This window comes from Cyprinodon variegatus, unplaced genomic scaffold (assembly GCF_000732505.1).
Source record: "Cyprinodon variegatus isolate N-32 unplaced genomic scaffold, C_variegatus-1.0 Scaffold277, whole genome shotgun sequence".
NCBI classification, from domain to species: Eukaryota; Metazoa; Chordata; class Actinopteri; order Cyprinodontiformes; family Cyprinodontidae; genus Cyprinodon; species Cyprinodon variegatus.
Genome location: NW_015150730.1, coordinates 955,358 through 972,031, shown reverse-complemented (window position 1 = coordinate 972,031; position 16,674 = coordinate 955,358). Strand labels below are relative to the sequence as shown.

Genomic DNA, 16,674 nt, shown 5'->3' with positions numbered 1-16,674 from the left:
ACACATATTTTTTGGGTTGAATCAAACTTTATACTACTAAAATACTCCACAGTAAACCTGGTGATTTAAGTCAATGATGATTCTCTTTATTGTGGATAAGAAAGTACTCAAAGTACACAGTTATGTCTCACTCACAAGTTCTGGAAGTGTATTCACATTGCTAAGGAAAAAAAAAAAAAGCAAAAAATGTTTTGCGCAGGAATGAATCAAAAAAAGGTCTAGAGCTCCTGCCAAAATACAAAGCATGATGAAGCCTTGACCTTGATCTATGCCTTTCGAAATAAAAAAAACTGGAAAACAGGCATTTGGTAGACACTAAACATATACAATAGAAAACTGCAATTTACCTTTGTATTTATATTCTTAATTTTTTTCATTTCTACTTGCCTTAAAGAACTCATATAATAAGTGATATAAAAAAAAATAAATAAAAGGCACAATATCTGAAATATGTTGCCTTAACAAAACCAAAATCTACTACTTTTAGATGGGGATTTTGGCTGAAGGCATGGCATTCCACTCCAGCATACCTGTGCCTCTGGATATAACTGTGGCCGTGGTCTACTCTGTTTTTGGTGAGTTAAGTCTCGAATTTTAAAGCTAATTTTGACTGTTTTTAAATGATCCTTGAACAGACCAACAGCTGAGTTAATAATGTTTTAGATTAGTTTTCAGCGAGCTCTGCTCAAGCAAGAATGAATCACAGCATGAAAAAAATACAGCCCAACATGAAGCCTTGATAGTTCAGTTTGGCTGTTAAGTATTATGGATTCAACACTTATTTTAATACACCATTTGATATCTACTTAATATTCAATTTGTATTAGCTGTAATATAAATGTATTTATTTGTCCCTTTTATTTTTGTTTGATTCTTGCTTCTGTTTAGTCTCTATATCCTTAATAAGGCAGGATTGCATGTAATATTATCAGACACCAATAAAAAAAAAACCTGATTACAAATTCTTTACATCACAATTACAAAAAAAAAGAAAAAATCTCCCAAGGTTAAGTTTCATCACAGGTTTTGATCTTGGCTTTATTTCTATGCAGTTTGCATAGCTGATCGTTGATGTAGCGTACCCATTACTGAGGTTTAATACCCCCTGCTGTTACCCTAGAGTAAGTTTTCTTAAATGTCTTGTTCTAAGTAGAATAGACAAAATCCCATAGTTGTGATGTATCATGTAATCGCACTGTGATCCCTTAACTAGTCTTTTTACTCAGTGCAACCTTTTCCAATTATTTGAATCTAACTTTGTAATTCTGTCATTTCTATGCCTTCAAAAGTTAAAAGAAGTGGCTATAAAATTAATTCTTTGATTTATAGGCATAGGGTATTCATAAAAGACAAAAAAGATGCTTCAAAACTAATATATATATGTATTTTTTATGGTCCGCTGATAGTTTTGCTGTCCCAGTTTTGCTACCTTTAGACTGAGCCAGACTGGCAGTTTTCCTTGAAAGGTATGAATTTTTTTTTTTTTTTTCACTGTTTTGCAGGGATATGTTCACTATTTGGAAATACTACATTGCTGTATATCTCCTACAAGAAAAAACACCTTCTGAAACCTGCAGAGTATTTCATCGTCAATCTCGCTGTTAGTGACCTGGGTCTCACCATGTCACTTTATCCCATGGCCATAACCTCAAGTTTCTACCACAGGTAGTGTGCTTACCTTAACCCCTTGAACCCTACGGACCCACCGGCAGGTCCAGCTGCTACGTGACCTCGTAATTTTACCAAACCCCCAGTATTGATGTAAAAAACACATTTGGCACAGTTTGGTGACATTTATGGATAAATGTGCCAAAATGGCCTCTCCGCCTAATAAATTTCTCACTAATACCATTCTAAAATAAATATGATTCATCTGATTGAGTCCAAATTTGGTATATTTTTACACAACATTTAGATTTGAAAGTCTGTACTACTTTTTTGTGCTATAAATAATATTTTGGTAGTGTTTTGCAATGTTTATTTCAAAGAAAATTTTGGCGAGGTTCAAAAAATGCAAAATATTTTGTATTTTGTCCCTAATATTTCAGGCAGGGTCAAAGCTACAATGGTGCTGACACCAGAAAACCATTCTATGACATCTTACCTTTACAGACGTACCAAAAGTTTCTTCTTAAATTTAATAGCTTTGAGGCTATAAGTTATTTACTTTTGTGTGTTTTTGTCAGGCAGAAATTTATTTATACCCCCTTAGGGTGTAAGAGGATATGATATAGCATTACAATAATTTTGAAAACTAAACTAAAAAAGCTTCAGAGCTTTCTAAGAGATTCTCTAAACATATCATGGCTGTTTAATGCATGATTGATCAACTTTATTATTGCCAGCAGGTTCAAATTTATGGGGCGACCTGTTCAACCTATTATTTTGTGTTTCCCAACCTGCTCCCTCGATTAACTCTTTATAGTCTCTAATTTGCACTATTTTCTTTCTCACATACTTCTTCATGCAGGTGGCTGTTTGGGAAAACATTGTGTTCCTTATATGCATTCTGTGGCATGCTCTTTGGCCTCTGCAGTCTGACCACTCTAACCCTACTAAGCATTGTCTGCTTTGTGAAAGTTTGCTATCCCCTCTATGGTAAGTTTTTCAAGGAAACCATCTTTGCAACCTAGTATGATTAGCCACCATCACTTTTCTATAAGAGAAGAGGCCAGTAGTTGATTTGTCGATGGAAATAGAAAAATAATCCCTTAGTGGAACACATTAGCCTTTCTTTTTGACTGTCAAGTGAAGTGGCTGCAGTCGATAAATGTTACCTGTGATGCTGGTTAATGGTGTGTGACGGTTCTTTAATCAGGCCTGAAGAAAGTGTTATTTGTTTAACCTCACAAAAAACATCTACGTGTACCTGCAGCTTTGGGAAAATGGAAGAACAGATTCCTTCTTTTTTTCCTCACACATGATGTTTCAAATCATAAACTAAATTTATCATAAGACATGTCCTCTGTAAATTAAAATAAAAAGCAGTTTGAGTTAAGTTTAAAGGGTGAAAAAATGATTATGATTATGTATTTTGAACATCCTGAACAAAACAGGTTTAAGAAAAAAAACAAAACAATAACTATTTTAAAACGAAGTAGGAAGACTGCTGTGCAAATGCATGAATTCACACAGTAAATTCAAAGAGTCCTGGAAAAACAAAGATGTGACTAGCAAACTAGAATTAGTTTAACACACACAAAAACAAAATGCACATGCAAAGAAAAAAAACACTGCAAAGGAGAAATGCAGCAACCGCAGAAAATAGAGCACCAAGGAATAAATAGCATGCAGACAAAAAACAAAAAGTGTTTAAAAATGATTTGAAGAAACGCTTACCATGTTTTTTCCTTTCTCCTAATGTCGTCTGGATGGCAAAGAAAACAACAACAACAAAAACTAGGTCTGAAATGTGCATATACCGCTTTCCACACTAAGGTTCTCATATATCCAAAGCAAATTAGGCATGGAAATGTATGGGTCCTCACGCCAACTCCGATCTATGAGTACACATCTTTTGAAAGGAAACTGAAAAAGTGGACATAGACATAGAGGTGAAGATTCAAAGTCAGATTAGGTCCTCTCAGATGTTAAGTATTACTTTACATAAAATGTTAATCTTAGCAATACATTTATAGGCATCAAATATTAAGGTGTAATCCATACTCTCACTGGTGAACCATAACTATATACTGTATCAAATACAAAGTCCTATAAGCAGCTCAAGTCCTCAATCAAAGTGAGGACAATTAGAAGTTTTCTCACCTTCACATGAGTTGTACTATTGAACATAAATTCCACAAATTGTGAGGCATTCACTAATTGCTGTAAACATTTTAATACTGTTGTTCGATGTGCATAATGGTGCACAATGAATGCTACTTTGCTGGAGGACTTTTGAAATTGTAGAATTAGGAAGGAATGGATTTTCAGGGCTCACCAACATTTCCAGACCCATGATGATGACTGGGTTTTTCAGCTGTTCAAGCTTCCAGAGCATTGCTTTTGAATATATATGTGCTTAATCCGTTGACTTATACAATTCCTGCTTTGTATTGGTGTTAAATTAAAGAATGTCATCGGCACAACTGCCCGTGGAGTTTTTCCTCTCCACTGTTGCTTCATGCATGCTTGGTGTAAGGGATTGCTGCATTGTCAAATGATGCAAAGTTAATTATTCTATACAATCTGATGGTTTTCCATACACAGAAAACTTTTAACCCCTCTGACTATATGATCTGGATAGATTTTTTCTGTAAAGTGCCTTAAAATGACATGTTGTGAATTCTCGCTATATACATAAAATGAATTGAATCAACAAAACATCATTATGCATTACTATTGTTGCATTAGTATGGTTATTTTTAGCTATTATAAACTAACTATAATAGAGAGTTATGACAAAAATAAAAACAAAATAAATGTTTAAGTGAAGCAAATTTTCAAATACTAGCACTTAGTTTTAAGCACCAAGGTTTTATGACTTCAAAGATACAAACAAAACCACTTGAAAAATTGTAGATTTTTTTTTAACACACCAGGACATTATAGAAAATTACATTTATTATTATTTATTTTCTAATACCATCCTTTTTGCAGAGTATTGTGTAATATATTTGTAACTCATTTGAAAAACCATTTGATTAACCTTTGTTTCAAATGATGAAAATAATTAGCCTTGCACTGCTGTACCAGTGCTCATACAGTTTTGCAATTATCAATCCATATAAATACCTCTATTATTCCAACAGATCTGATAATTTGTTTGCCTTCTATCAAACTAAAAAAAAAGACTGATTCTGGTCTTTATATACATGAAAATATATAGTCCAAATTTAGTTGCATAAAACTAATATCCATCTTGCCACAAATTGCCTGGTGTTTTTAATTGAAATTCCTTTGTGTTAGAACACCTATTCATGGTTACGCATTGGAGAAATAAAGTCAGTTCATTTACACAGTGTATTAATACTTTAGTTTTATAAAAAAAGACCATGAACAAAGCTTTAAGGATCCTACAATGAATATTTTAATATATAGTGTGCACACATATAGCCAGTGTAACAGTCTAGACTGAAGTTATGAAAAAGATTTTAACCGAGGTCTGCTCTCCTTTCTGCTGATGAACTCAGTAAGTGATTTGTGGCTTTAATGATCCTACCTACTGGTTTAAAGTTGCTACACAATAGGTGACATATAAACGGGTCTTTTTTTTATTAAAACATGTTATTGCGAGAAAGCGAACAAGATACAAACTACTGTGTAGGCAATTATTTTGAGAATCTGGTAGTAATAGCATTTTTTACATCTTATTGATTAGTACACACATTGAAACCTATGGGTCTAAAAGAGTCTCAATATTCACAAATACTAAGAAAAGATTAACTGCTGTTATTAACATTATAGCATTACTTCCAGTGTATTGTAAAAGTAACGTTTGACCTCTTATGTATGTTATTTCCCCCCACATTTTGTTACATTACAACTACAAATTTTCCATTCACCATATTTTCAAGGACAGTAGATGATATTGAGGTGCTTTTCTTTAGAAGACAAAGGAAGGTGAGCAGAGGCTCATCCTCTGTGCAAAACCAGAAGAGATATTCAAAATACATAAAGCAGTTGCTGCAGAGAACTGCTACATTCAAAAATGAAGCCTAAAAATTTGTATTATAGGAAAAGGTTTTAGGATTGTGAGTACACTACTGACATTCCACTTTCACACAGATCTTTGTATTTTAAGGAGGAAGTTTTTTATTTATTTATTTATGGGTTAACTGTAAGGATAAACAGATGACAGACTTTAAAGATGTGTTCTCATTAGTAGATAATAATAAAAAAAAACTGTTTGCCTTTGCCCTATCTCATTATAACTGCTCATAGTTAAATCAGGATTAGAAATGTTGCATGAAATACCGACACGCAACATGTTTAGTCCTCCTAGTGCTGGCGAATAACACCAATAACATAACATAGCTCCTAACTGTTCTTCTGGTCTGCAACATTGGACTATTGAGATTCCATTAGTCACACAACCTTGGCATACATGTGCAGTGACGCAGATCTTTGTTAAGAAAGAAAAATTCCCTTTACTATATCTGAATGAAGAAATTGTTCAGCTGGTGGACATTTTTTGACCCATGACAGTGCTATACAGTTCTCTTTTTTTCCTTTCTGAATATTGGATGATCCAGCTTTCAGCAGAGTTTTGGTTTACCTCAGACCTATACCGTATAAATAAGGTTGTTTTACTTGAGGAGCTATCTGATTAATGTAAAGTTGCCCTAATATTAGCTTTTTTGTTTCTTGAGACCTTCGCAGCTGTTATTTTAATACTTGACATATGAGGCTTAGATGGAATGCAGTCAAACTCTGACATTCTGAAGTTACTAGGTTATTAGTCTATTATATTAAAGGCAAAGTATTAGACCCTCCAGAAACACAAAGAGGTGTGACTGGGGTCATCTACCATCCAATATATTCTATTAATTTGAAGTGAAAAATTTCCTAAACATTCATAATATTACAATATGTATATTATTAATGATTATTAATAATATACATAATTAATTACAGTTTATGTCTGTTTTGATAGGAAACAGGTTTAAGCCTCTTCATGGCCAACTGCTCATCGCCTGTGCTTGGGTTTATGCACTGCTGTTTGCCTGCTCCCCACTGGTCCACTGGGGAGAGTACGGACCAGAACCCTACGGCACCGCCTGCTGCATTGACTGGCGCTTGTCCAATAAGCTTAGCATAGCCCGCTCGTACACCGTAGCACTCTTTGTTTTCTGCTACATCCTTCCATGCTGTGTAATTGTTGCATCATACACAGGCATCCTGGTCACCGTGCAAACATCCAGGAAGACCATGGAGAAGCATGCATCAAGACAGACAAACATGAGCAGCATCCAGACAATTATAATTAAGGTAGGAGAAAAGCTATGAAATTATCAATGAAGGAAATCTTGAATTACATTGAGACTGATTTACTATTTTTCTCATGTCCCACCGTGCTGGAAACACAAAAAGCTTATTATAGATAATATAGATAATTATAATTATAGATAATAAAGCTTATTCAAAAAGAAAATTAACAAAGGAAATATAATTGAACCACTTTTACTGGGATTTCCTGAGTTTCAAATGAGGGAAAAAAACATATTTAAGCATAATTTTAGCAGTTTATTAAATCTTCCTAGCTTGAAATAACCTCTATAGTAATTATAGGCATTCACAGTAAAAATGCATGTAAAAATGCAGATTTAAAAATTCACATTTTTATTGTAATTTTTCACACTAAAACTTAAAAATAAAAGAAATCAAAGAAAAGAGAATCTTAAATATGACCCCTTATTATTCTAAACCTCACCTTTTCAAGCATTTTTCTTGAACATTTCACAAAGCTGGAGCACAGATCTTTGACTAATCCCCTTTTTACGGAAAAATGGTTGATACATGTCTTTTTTATTATGATTGTTAAAATTGTAGTCATGCTAAAATATCTAAATGCAACACATTACCGGCCACAACTTGAAATAGGATAGTTGTAAAACATTCCAACAAGGTCTTAAAGGCCTTTATACTAAGAAGCTGAACCATAGCATGACAGATCCTCCACTGTACTTCAGTTTGAACATATAGAACTAATCCACATTACCACGCTTTATTTCATCACAAAGGTTAAGCCAAAACAAGTTTCTAGTCAACATTCAAAGAGTGTTTCAAATACTCTATAATGTTACACTTTGGACAGCAGGAAAGCTCATAATGGAGACCAGATGAACCCTGATTATATGGGATGCCTGTCATACCAGTGTACCCCTGCTGCCAAATATTATAGTTTAAATTGTGAAATATCAACTCACTTCATTCCAGCTCTTGAGAAGTAATCAAGATTAACCACGTTTGAGTTAACTATTCCCGTAATTTAAAAATTTTCATTAAATACTTTGCTTTGTGTTTTTGTTTTTTTTTCAAGCTAAGTGTTGCTGTCTGCATTGGCTTCTTTGCGGCGTGGAGTCCCTATGCTGTCGTTTCCATGTGGGCTGCCTTTGGAGAAATAGAAGACATCCCTCCTCTTGCGTTTGCAATGCCTGCTATGTTTGCCAAGTCATCAACCATCTACAACCCAATCATCTACCTTATTCTGAGACCTAATTTCCGCAGAATCATGTACAGGGACCTGGGTACATTATTTCAAAGATGTCTGAAAGGATGCCTCATCTTCAAGGGCCAAACAAAGTGTTGCCCAAAACCAAACATCATGCTCAGACGTCACATAGCCCACAGACAAACCAACCAGTTCCCCTTATCTATCTCCTCTACTCAGCCACCTCTAGTAAACCTAAAGGATCTCAGGTGCCAGAGATGTACGGACAGTTACGAATGCTGCAAAAACTATCCTCAGGTGTGTGGAAACACTAATCTACCCACCAATTCAGACTCATCAATCGAAAGAGAAACTCCAGTGTTACAAACAATCGGTCAGATGTGTGAGAATGAGCCTTCTAAGAAGTCCCTAATAGCCACCGTAAGGACTTCAGATACAAACTATTTCAATATCAGCTTTGAGATGGCTCCAAGGTACATGAAAGAGGCTTGGCCCTGACACTATTTTTATATGTGACATATTACCATATCTAGTAACATCCATCCATCCATCCATCCATCCATCCATCCATCCATCCATCCATCCATCCATCCATCCATCCATCCATCCATCCATCCATCCATCCACCAGTCAATGTGAGAGGGCTCACTCGTTACAAGTTGTTATTCCATATTAGGCTCAACACAGAAATGGATAAACAAGTAATATGGGACATTTAAGGGAAATTTAGGTTTTTTTTTTTTTTTAATGTTGGAGGAAACTAGTCATCAGAAAACCAAACTCTACTCAGTTATACTATCATGCTTAGTTTAATTTGAGCCCTGCTAGTGCCCAGTTCTAGGTGGTGGGATACACCTTGGAAAGGTTGCCATTGTCTCAAAGGTTCAGAACAAACTACCATGTACAAAGACACTAATAATTATGGTAGGTTTTACAATAACACCAACAACTTGCTTTTTAACTGTAAGAGGAAACCAGGGAACTCAGAGAAAACCTATTCTTCATAATTCAGTCCTCCCTGCAGCCTGCAATGTTTTTTAAACAAGATTCAGGAATTTATGCAATACTCCTGTATGTTTTTTTTTTTTACATCAGCCGTGTTCTATATCTGTGCAGTCGTTTAGCTAATAGTTGTTTTGCTATGAACAGAAACTGGAAGGGAAAAAAACCATATTGAATAATGTGTACCTCTTGATCCATTTCTGAGTCCTTATCTTTGAAAGTGGTTTTAGACTTGTTACTTAGTGTTGTTTTATTCAGGCTAGATGGTTTTAGGTGAAAAGGTTTGGTCATGAATTTTATCACTAGGTGACATTTCTATCAAATTTAGTACCACCTGATATAAAAAAAAAGTAGGTTTCTATAAGAGAATTTAAAAATAGGCTTTAAAGTTCAAACATTTGATTTTTCTTGTTTAAATATTTAGGCCTGTTTTAATCATTTTAGCAGCACTAAGGTATAACAACTTAAAACCACTTCCAATCTAATATTTTGTACTTATATTCAATAAAACAGAAAATACTTCCCCACTATTCTATAGCGTCACATTTGTGATTGCCACATTATAGAGATTGAAGTACCACGAGCAAGAACAACTTTATTTCTTTGAAGGTTTTCTTTTATTTTATGTGCAGAGAGCCATCTGCAGTTGTAAAGAGGGTGGTGCATCCTCATTTAAAAACTATACAGGACGTTGCATTTGTGTAACAATAACAGGTGTTGTGGATAGTCTTAACAATGGAAATCCCATTTTTACTCCATTTCTAGTTCAGGTTTCTAATTGCGAAGTTTTAGAACCCCGAGCCTTTGAAATGTGCCTTCATTTCTAAAACCCAGTAAACAAGAAATAATATAGAGAAAAAAAATATATGTTTAGCAGAATAAAATAAATGGACAGTATTTATTGTAACATCATTCCAGAAGAAATAATGTTCTACTTCAAATAAACATAACATACATAGAACATACTTCAATCAAAGTCCGTTAAAAGAAAATACATTTTAATCCATTTCAAGAAATAAAGCTTTTAGAAAATGATGAAAAGTAGTCCATTGTAACGATAAATAAAACAGCTCATTAAAATCAAAATAATGCAACATCATTATAGTAAGTCCTGCAAAGACCCTTAAAACTATGAGATGAGAAAATATGAATGATTACTTTTGCTTTTCAGTCATTCAGGGAAAATTAAATTCTTGTAAAACAAAATGTGCAACAAGGTTTAAATTCATTGGAAGAAAGTTTTAGCTTGTGTTTTAACGGCATTCATTTATTACAGGAATATTGCACTGCAGGGTTTTTATACTGTTGTAAGGTTTTTGTGTCATTGTGTACTGTAAATGCTCACTGAGTTAATTTGAAACCTGCATCATTTGTTTGTACTTGACTGGAATAAACATTGGATAAACATAGAAACTTGTTTTTATTGTTCCAAAAAGTAATAACAACCCCCCTGCACCAACACTACGCACAAAGCTCCTATTACCCTATCACAAGTTTGGCCAAGACAACATCTGTAAAGTGAACTACAAAGAAAATAACATGTTAATGTTTTTTTATTTTTTTTTTTTTTTGGTCATTGTCTTATCAGAACTAGTCCAAGAAGTTTTAAAATGGCTTTTAGCGCTAGTATTTTTTTTTTTTAAAGCAACTCTAAAAGGGGGGCTCACTAAAACTTACCTTAATAATCACTAGAAATTATGATATCATTATGTAACTCAGTGACTCAATGACTTACCTTTACAGTTAACATAGCCAGTATCACATAATTACATCCCATGAACCCAAAAGTCAGCTTGCCTTAAAAAATTAACTTTAATTGTAGTTTTGATAATATGACCACTTTTAAGTGGGAACTACTGAGAAGAGTCACACAAGTCCAATATTTTTCGGATGACATCTAATTTTATGTTTCCTTGAAGCGCTTGAAAAAGCCTCCCAAGGGTGCAGCTCATGGATCCCTCTTTCATTTTCCAATGCTCCAGCATCTGGTGCACCATCTCTGGCAAGCCGTCTCTGTAGTAGTCGTGTTCTATGGTTTCTATTTCCACCTCTGTCAGACCCAGGCCTCTCGCACAGCGTTTCCATTTCATCCCGATGTTCTCCCTTAGCACATCCAGTTGTACCTCTTTGACCACATAGTCCGCTGAATGAAACAGAAGACAGGAATTGAAAAATGAAAAGTTTGCTTTAAGTGCAATTTGTTGGAGCTATTAAGCCGCAGTGAATTCCTGCACCAACAGTTCTAACAGTCACGTTAAAACGTTCATTTTTTTGGCAAACCAGTAAATACCGTATAAATAAAGCTTTGAAGTTATAAGTCTAAAATATATGTAGATCAAAATCTACTATTGTAAACAGAAATAAAATTAACTCTTAAAGTTTAAGCATTTAAAAACAGAAGTCTTATAACCAAAAATGTAAAATCTAGAAATGTAAATATTTTTTAAAGAGCGTTCACTGTACTAATACTATATGGTGTTGCAATAATTGAGAAGCCCTGAATTCAAGCTGTCAAGGTGCCAGTTGATTGAACTAGTCAAACTATTTGATATTGATCTAACCGCACCCACACTGCACTGTGGGTAATTTGCACTGATTTTAATGATTTGGGTTCCATGCAGTGCCTGGACAGCGGCAAGCTCTACATCAAAGGAAGAAATACTGCAGCTTACAGTAAGAGAGCTATGATACGGTCAATGAAACATCGGATATTTTGACTTGAACTAACTCAGGCAAAGAGTTCTAAAAAAATAAGACGCATTGTTCTGGAATAAAGGGCAAATGGCATTGTCAAAAACACAATCTTTCTCAGCAGTTGTAATGACAGTGGTCAAGAACTTTGTCTGTAAACTAATATCTTGGCCTTTAAAGACTATGAAAAACTTTAATAACTCATCTCATGTGATGTTGAACCAGTACCTCTACTGTGATTGTTCTTAAACAAAAGCCCACATGGAGTGAACCAAATACTGGACCCAGCTGATGTATGCAATGTCTCTAAATATACAAATATCTCTCTACATATACATTGACACACGTACTGCTGGAGACTGAAAGCGAAATATAAAGAAATACTGCTGCAACTTTAGTTAAAAAATGAACAACAACTTAAATTATTTTAACTAGAGAAGTTCATGCATTAATGTCAGATATGTTGACCAGCATACAACAGGTTTAGTGGATCTATACCAAATTAAAGAGAAAAGGGTTATCTACTGGGGGTAAGGTATTCATTGCTTATAAACTTAATTTTGGAACTCTTAACCTATCAATTTTAAATCCTCTTGAATTATACTCATTATCGCACTGTAAAACTACTCAATACTAAGCCATTACCATCTTTCAAATCTGAATATGATCTTTACATTACAACAGAAAAAAAGAGTTGCAGACTGCGGTAACAAAAGGAGCTCTCTCATCCTACCATCTTTAAATTAGCAATTAGGCTGGTAGGTGTTCTCTTGTGCAGAACAGTGAGAAGCAACAGTGAGTAACAACAGATCGTCCCTCTTGAATGACTTTTCGTCCATTTTGCAAAAGCTGAAGAGAACATCAAGACGGCAGTCGTACAGTAGTGAGTGAATCATGAGAGTTGACCTCTGCAAACAGCTGCAATTCCACAGGGAGATAATTGGAACCTTACTCTGGCCAGACCTAATGATGCGCTACCAGCCATGCCAGTCGATCTTGTCTAATGGAGCTCACTGTGCAGTGGAAGAAAGGGATGAAACACAGAGTGCAGAGAGAAGTGCTGGAAAGCAATCACATGTCCTGTCGAAGTGGGATGCAGGCACCTCCACTGTTCGCCTGATCGGTGACATGGAGTGCACGTGAGTAGCTTGTTAGAAAGTAGCTAAAGAACCAGTCGAAGAGAGGAAAAAAGGCATCGTCTGGTCGTGGCAAAAAAGGAAGTCCCTCAAAAACAATTGACCCTAAATATCAACAGAGGGTGGAGAGGAGAAATCTCTGCCATCACTCTACCACCATAAGATTCACTAAGCTTAACAAACCATAACTATGGTAAGAGGTCCTAAACTGGTTGCTCTTTTGTACCCACAAAGATGTTTTAGGGCAAAGGAAGCAATGTGCAGGAGGTAAACTAGCTTCATAAGTCCATAGTCAACAATCTTCTCTGAGCTGCACAGCTGGTGAGACTTATGCTCCAATTTCCAATGAAATAGTCAAAAGTCTACATTAGTAACAGAATTATCTTTACCACTGTTATGCTATAAGCCCTAATATTGAATATTAATTTTGGACACTGAGGACCAATGTCTATTTCTGTTTACTGCTAAAAAATGCAGATTTACTACTATACCATCCCTCACCAAAACCTTCCCAGAAACTAATCCCAGCGACATGTGATGCTGCCCCCACCGTGTGGGGATAAAAGGCTCTGCTCACAGATTTCCCGTCATCTTTGCCCGTGGGATTCCGAAGGACAGAATCACATCGGGGAGAACAAAGACAACATGGTTAAATAGACTTTATTCCTCAACCCATGATCAAGTAAAGTAGCCTTAAAGCCACATTTACAGCCAGACTGCTGAACATTGTCTGTAACATTATCTCAACAGGAGTAGCTCAAAGTTCCAAACTTGAATTAACAAAACAACAAAGACGAAAGACCTCCCAGCTAGGCCTTTCATCCAGCAACACAGCCTGCGCTAAGCTATACTGAACTGTAGAGATGCTCCAGTTTTCCAAAATGGAGATAAACAGAGTTTATAAGTCTTGCAAAGTTAGGGAATGTGTGTATACGCTAAAAACCACTGCCTTTGTGATGATTTTGGATCATTTCAAGTGTTTACTGTTGTATAAAGCAACAGTGTTAACGGATGCAGGAGCTTGCCCTGCAACCGAAGGGTCGTCGGCTCAAACCCCAGCTCTGACTTTCAATGTCATTGTGTCGTTGGGCATGACACTTTACCCACACTGCCAATCGATTGTGGTCAATGAGCCCAAGGCCAGGTTTGAACACATTCCTAGAGCTCAATATATACTATGGGTATATATTGTGGATAAAACAAAAAAAAATGAATAAACTCATTATATCTAATGAATTTGATGATTTACCATGTTTTAAAATGCCCTCTTGGACTGATAAGGTATTGTTACCATCAGCAGGCATAGATACTGAACCAATAGGCGGGTCATAACCTCTGATGCTCATTGTGTTGTTGTTTCCAATCTGGATCGCACTGGCATTCTGAATGTAGAGAGATCCTGGAACAAACCAGATAATCAATAATTAAAGCGTGAGAGAGGAAACTACTAAAAGGAGACTTGGGTCTATGAGTACCTGAGTCCTGCAGCGATCCGCTCTTTGAAGTGGTCAAAAGATGGCCAGCAGTCAGGTTGGGGCCCAAGGTGTCGGGCAGTGGATACGTTGGCCAGGACTGCTGGCGGTCCAGGTGGGAGTGTGGATGTTGCTGGTTTAACTGACCCAGAGAAGGTGTGCTGAGAGACGTGTGCAACAGTGATGGATGAAATGAGCTGGAGTTCATGGACTCGTAGGGCTCAGATGTAGGCAGAGTATAAGCCCCTGTCTGCACCGACTCTGGTTTCGTCCATGAATGAACAGAGGATTTCTCTTGAGCTGGATGTCTCAGCCCATTATCAACCAGGTCAGCAGTGCTTTGTAAGAAAGGATTTGATGAGATTTTGGGAATGTACTGCGCAGACTCCGGTTGGTTGTTGCAAGCATAGCTGCCATGCTTGTGGTATTGAAACTCCCGATCTAGTTTCTCCTCTAGCTCTGAGGTGCTCCTTAGTACTTTTGCATCTGCCTCAACAGAATGTCCAGATAGTTGATCATGAATGTGATGTAGGTCCTCAACGCTGGCTTCCACCGGCATTGATAAATCTCTGTGTGAGCTCAAAGGAGCAGGGCCATCTAAAAGATTCAGATAAATAAATCAATAAAATACATTTTTGAGAATTTTTGACAGCGTGTGAAGTGAACCTCATACAGTTTAGAAATATAGAACATTTTATCCTCCAATATTACTCACCCTGATCGGTTGTTAGTAAACCTTCATTGGTCATCATTAATAATTTTATCCTCTCTACGAGTTCATCTGGACCTTCATACTTTTCCTGTATAAAATAAAAAATAAAAATCAGCAAGTAAAATATTAATTGATGAAATCAATGATTTTCTTGGTTATAGAGCAACAAAAAAAAATCACACCAGGTTTCACCACAAAGTTAAAGAAACAAATGAAAAACACACCGACTGCTTTTGTTAACAGACAGCTTTCTGAATGTCTCAATAATCCAGTGAGTAGCAGCTGAGCATTAATAAATAAGCCCTAAACCAGCCATGGTTAGGGGTGATAGGTAATGATTGCTAAATTTTGAACTGATGAGTCAAAAACATAACCTGAAAGACCAAGGAGAAAATAAAGGGTTCTTTAGAAATATCTGAAATAAAACGTTAGGCCCACAATGGCGTCTAGCCATGAACAGTACCAGTGATGAGCGTTCAGGGCCTTCAAAGCCTTCTCAGCTGACCTACATTCAAAACCTAAACTTTAGTTTTCTTTCATGCAGCTGTGTTAATTTAATCCAAACTATTCATTCTCTTGATTTTGAATTGTTTCTCTTGGCTGCGCTTATTGGACTACATTTATGTGGTTGCTCTATTTTTTGTCCAATCAGATTTAAGCCTCTCTGAGTTGCTGTGTCAATCAAATTCTCCCTAGGGCTTTCTAAATAAATAGTGCTGCCAATGTTACTTTAACAATATTAGTGAGGAATATTTTCTTCAACCAATCAGATTTTAAAATTTTGCCACATGATCAGCTGGCAAGCTGGCTGAATATCAGCAATTTCGGTTACTCACATTTTTTGCCGTAGTTTTGTGCATAAAAAATAAAAATAAAAATTCACTGGGTCAAAATAAACATGACCGTTTGATGAGGATCAATACTTTTTCACAGACAATAAAATATTTATTGGGAGAGGATTGTACAACTCAGCTGGGATATAAATTTTATTTTTAATTTGTTTTATATCAGCAGCATGCGGATCATTTTATTTGTATTTATTTATTTTTACTGTAGGCCTACATGAAAAACTACTGAAATTATTTTCAGACTGAATTCCATTTATTTGGATGATAATATCCGAAGCACGGCTGCAAACAGCCACATAGTATTAAGTGTGTAAAAGAAAACAGAATCAAACTGAAGAGCCCCATGAGACGATGAGGTTCTATCTGTTAGAACAATATTTTTAGACTTCATCTTTACCTGCTGCCAGGTGATTTCACCGGAATAGATACACTGATCCACTACCATTCAAGAAATAAACCCGTAATGTTATTGTGGTCACAACAGTATATGGCAAGCCATTTTGATATGTATCAGTTTTACTAAATGTATTCCTGATATCTAAATAAAACATTGTTTCCTTGTCAAAAGGACCATTTTAAACAAAATGACACTGTTCAGTTCTAGAATAAACATTCTGAATGTGTAGAAATGAACTATAGAACTCAAAAATATATGTATATGTATTTCAGATATCATAAATATATATTCTGTCAAGCTGAT

General features: G+C 35.7%; 2 protein-coding genes across 2 annotated transcripts in view; one reads left to right on the top strand and one right to left on the bottom strand.

Annotated features, from left to right (window-relative positions):
- Positions 1-487: 487 nt before the first annotated feature.
- On the top strand, positions 488-8,611 carry LOC107090025 (opsin-5-like). The gene is made up of 5 exons (XM_015383157.1): positions 488-575; positions 1,503-1,665; positions 2,471-2,598; positions 6,596-6,930; positions 7,982-8,611. Exons 1-5 carry the CDS (start codon positions 488-490, stop codon positions 8,609-8,611), a joined length of 1,344 nt encoding a protein of 447 aa, XP_015238643.1.
- Positions 8,612-10,434: 1,823 nt separating this feature from the next.
- ripk1 (receptor interacting serine/threonine kinase 1) overlaps positions 10,435-16,674 on the bottom strand; it is a 14,034-nt gene continuing 7,794 nt past the window's right edge. Inside the window, exons 8-11 of the mRNA XM_015383196.1 lie at positions 15,130-15,214; positions 14,418-15,011; positions 14,192-14,341; positions 10,435-11,258 (exon numbers count right to left, since the gene is read on the bottom strand). Of these exons, the coding sequence (XP_015238682.1) occupies positions 10,969-11,258; positions 14,192-14,341; positions 14,418-15,011; positions 15,130-15,214 (1,119 nt within the window). The 3' untranslated portion in view covers positions 10,435-10,968. The remainder of the gene's footprint in view (positions 11,259-14,191; positions 14,342-14,417; positions 15,012-15,129; positions 15,215-16,674) is intronic.

Bases quoted from the DNA above. Each gene is read 5' to 3' on its own strand.
- LOC107090025 (XM_015383157.1), top strand. From the start codon at position 488: ATGGGGATTTTGGCTGAAGGCATGGCATTCCACTCCAGCATACCTGTG. The intron at 1,666-2,470 runs GTAGTGTGCTTA...TTCTTCATGCAG, and splicing joins ACCTCAAGTTTCTACCACAG to GTGGCTGTTTGGGAAAACAT. The intron at 2,599-6,595 runs GTAAGTTTTTCA...CTGTTTTGATAG, and splicing joins AGTTTGCTATCCCCTCTATG to GAAACAGGTTTAAGCCTCTT.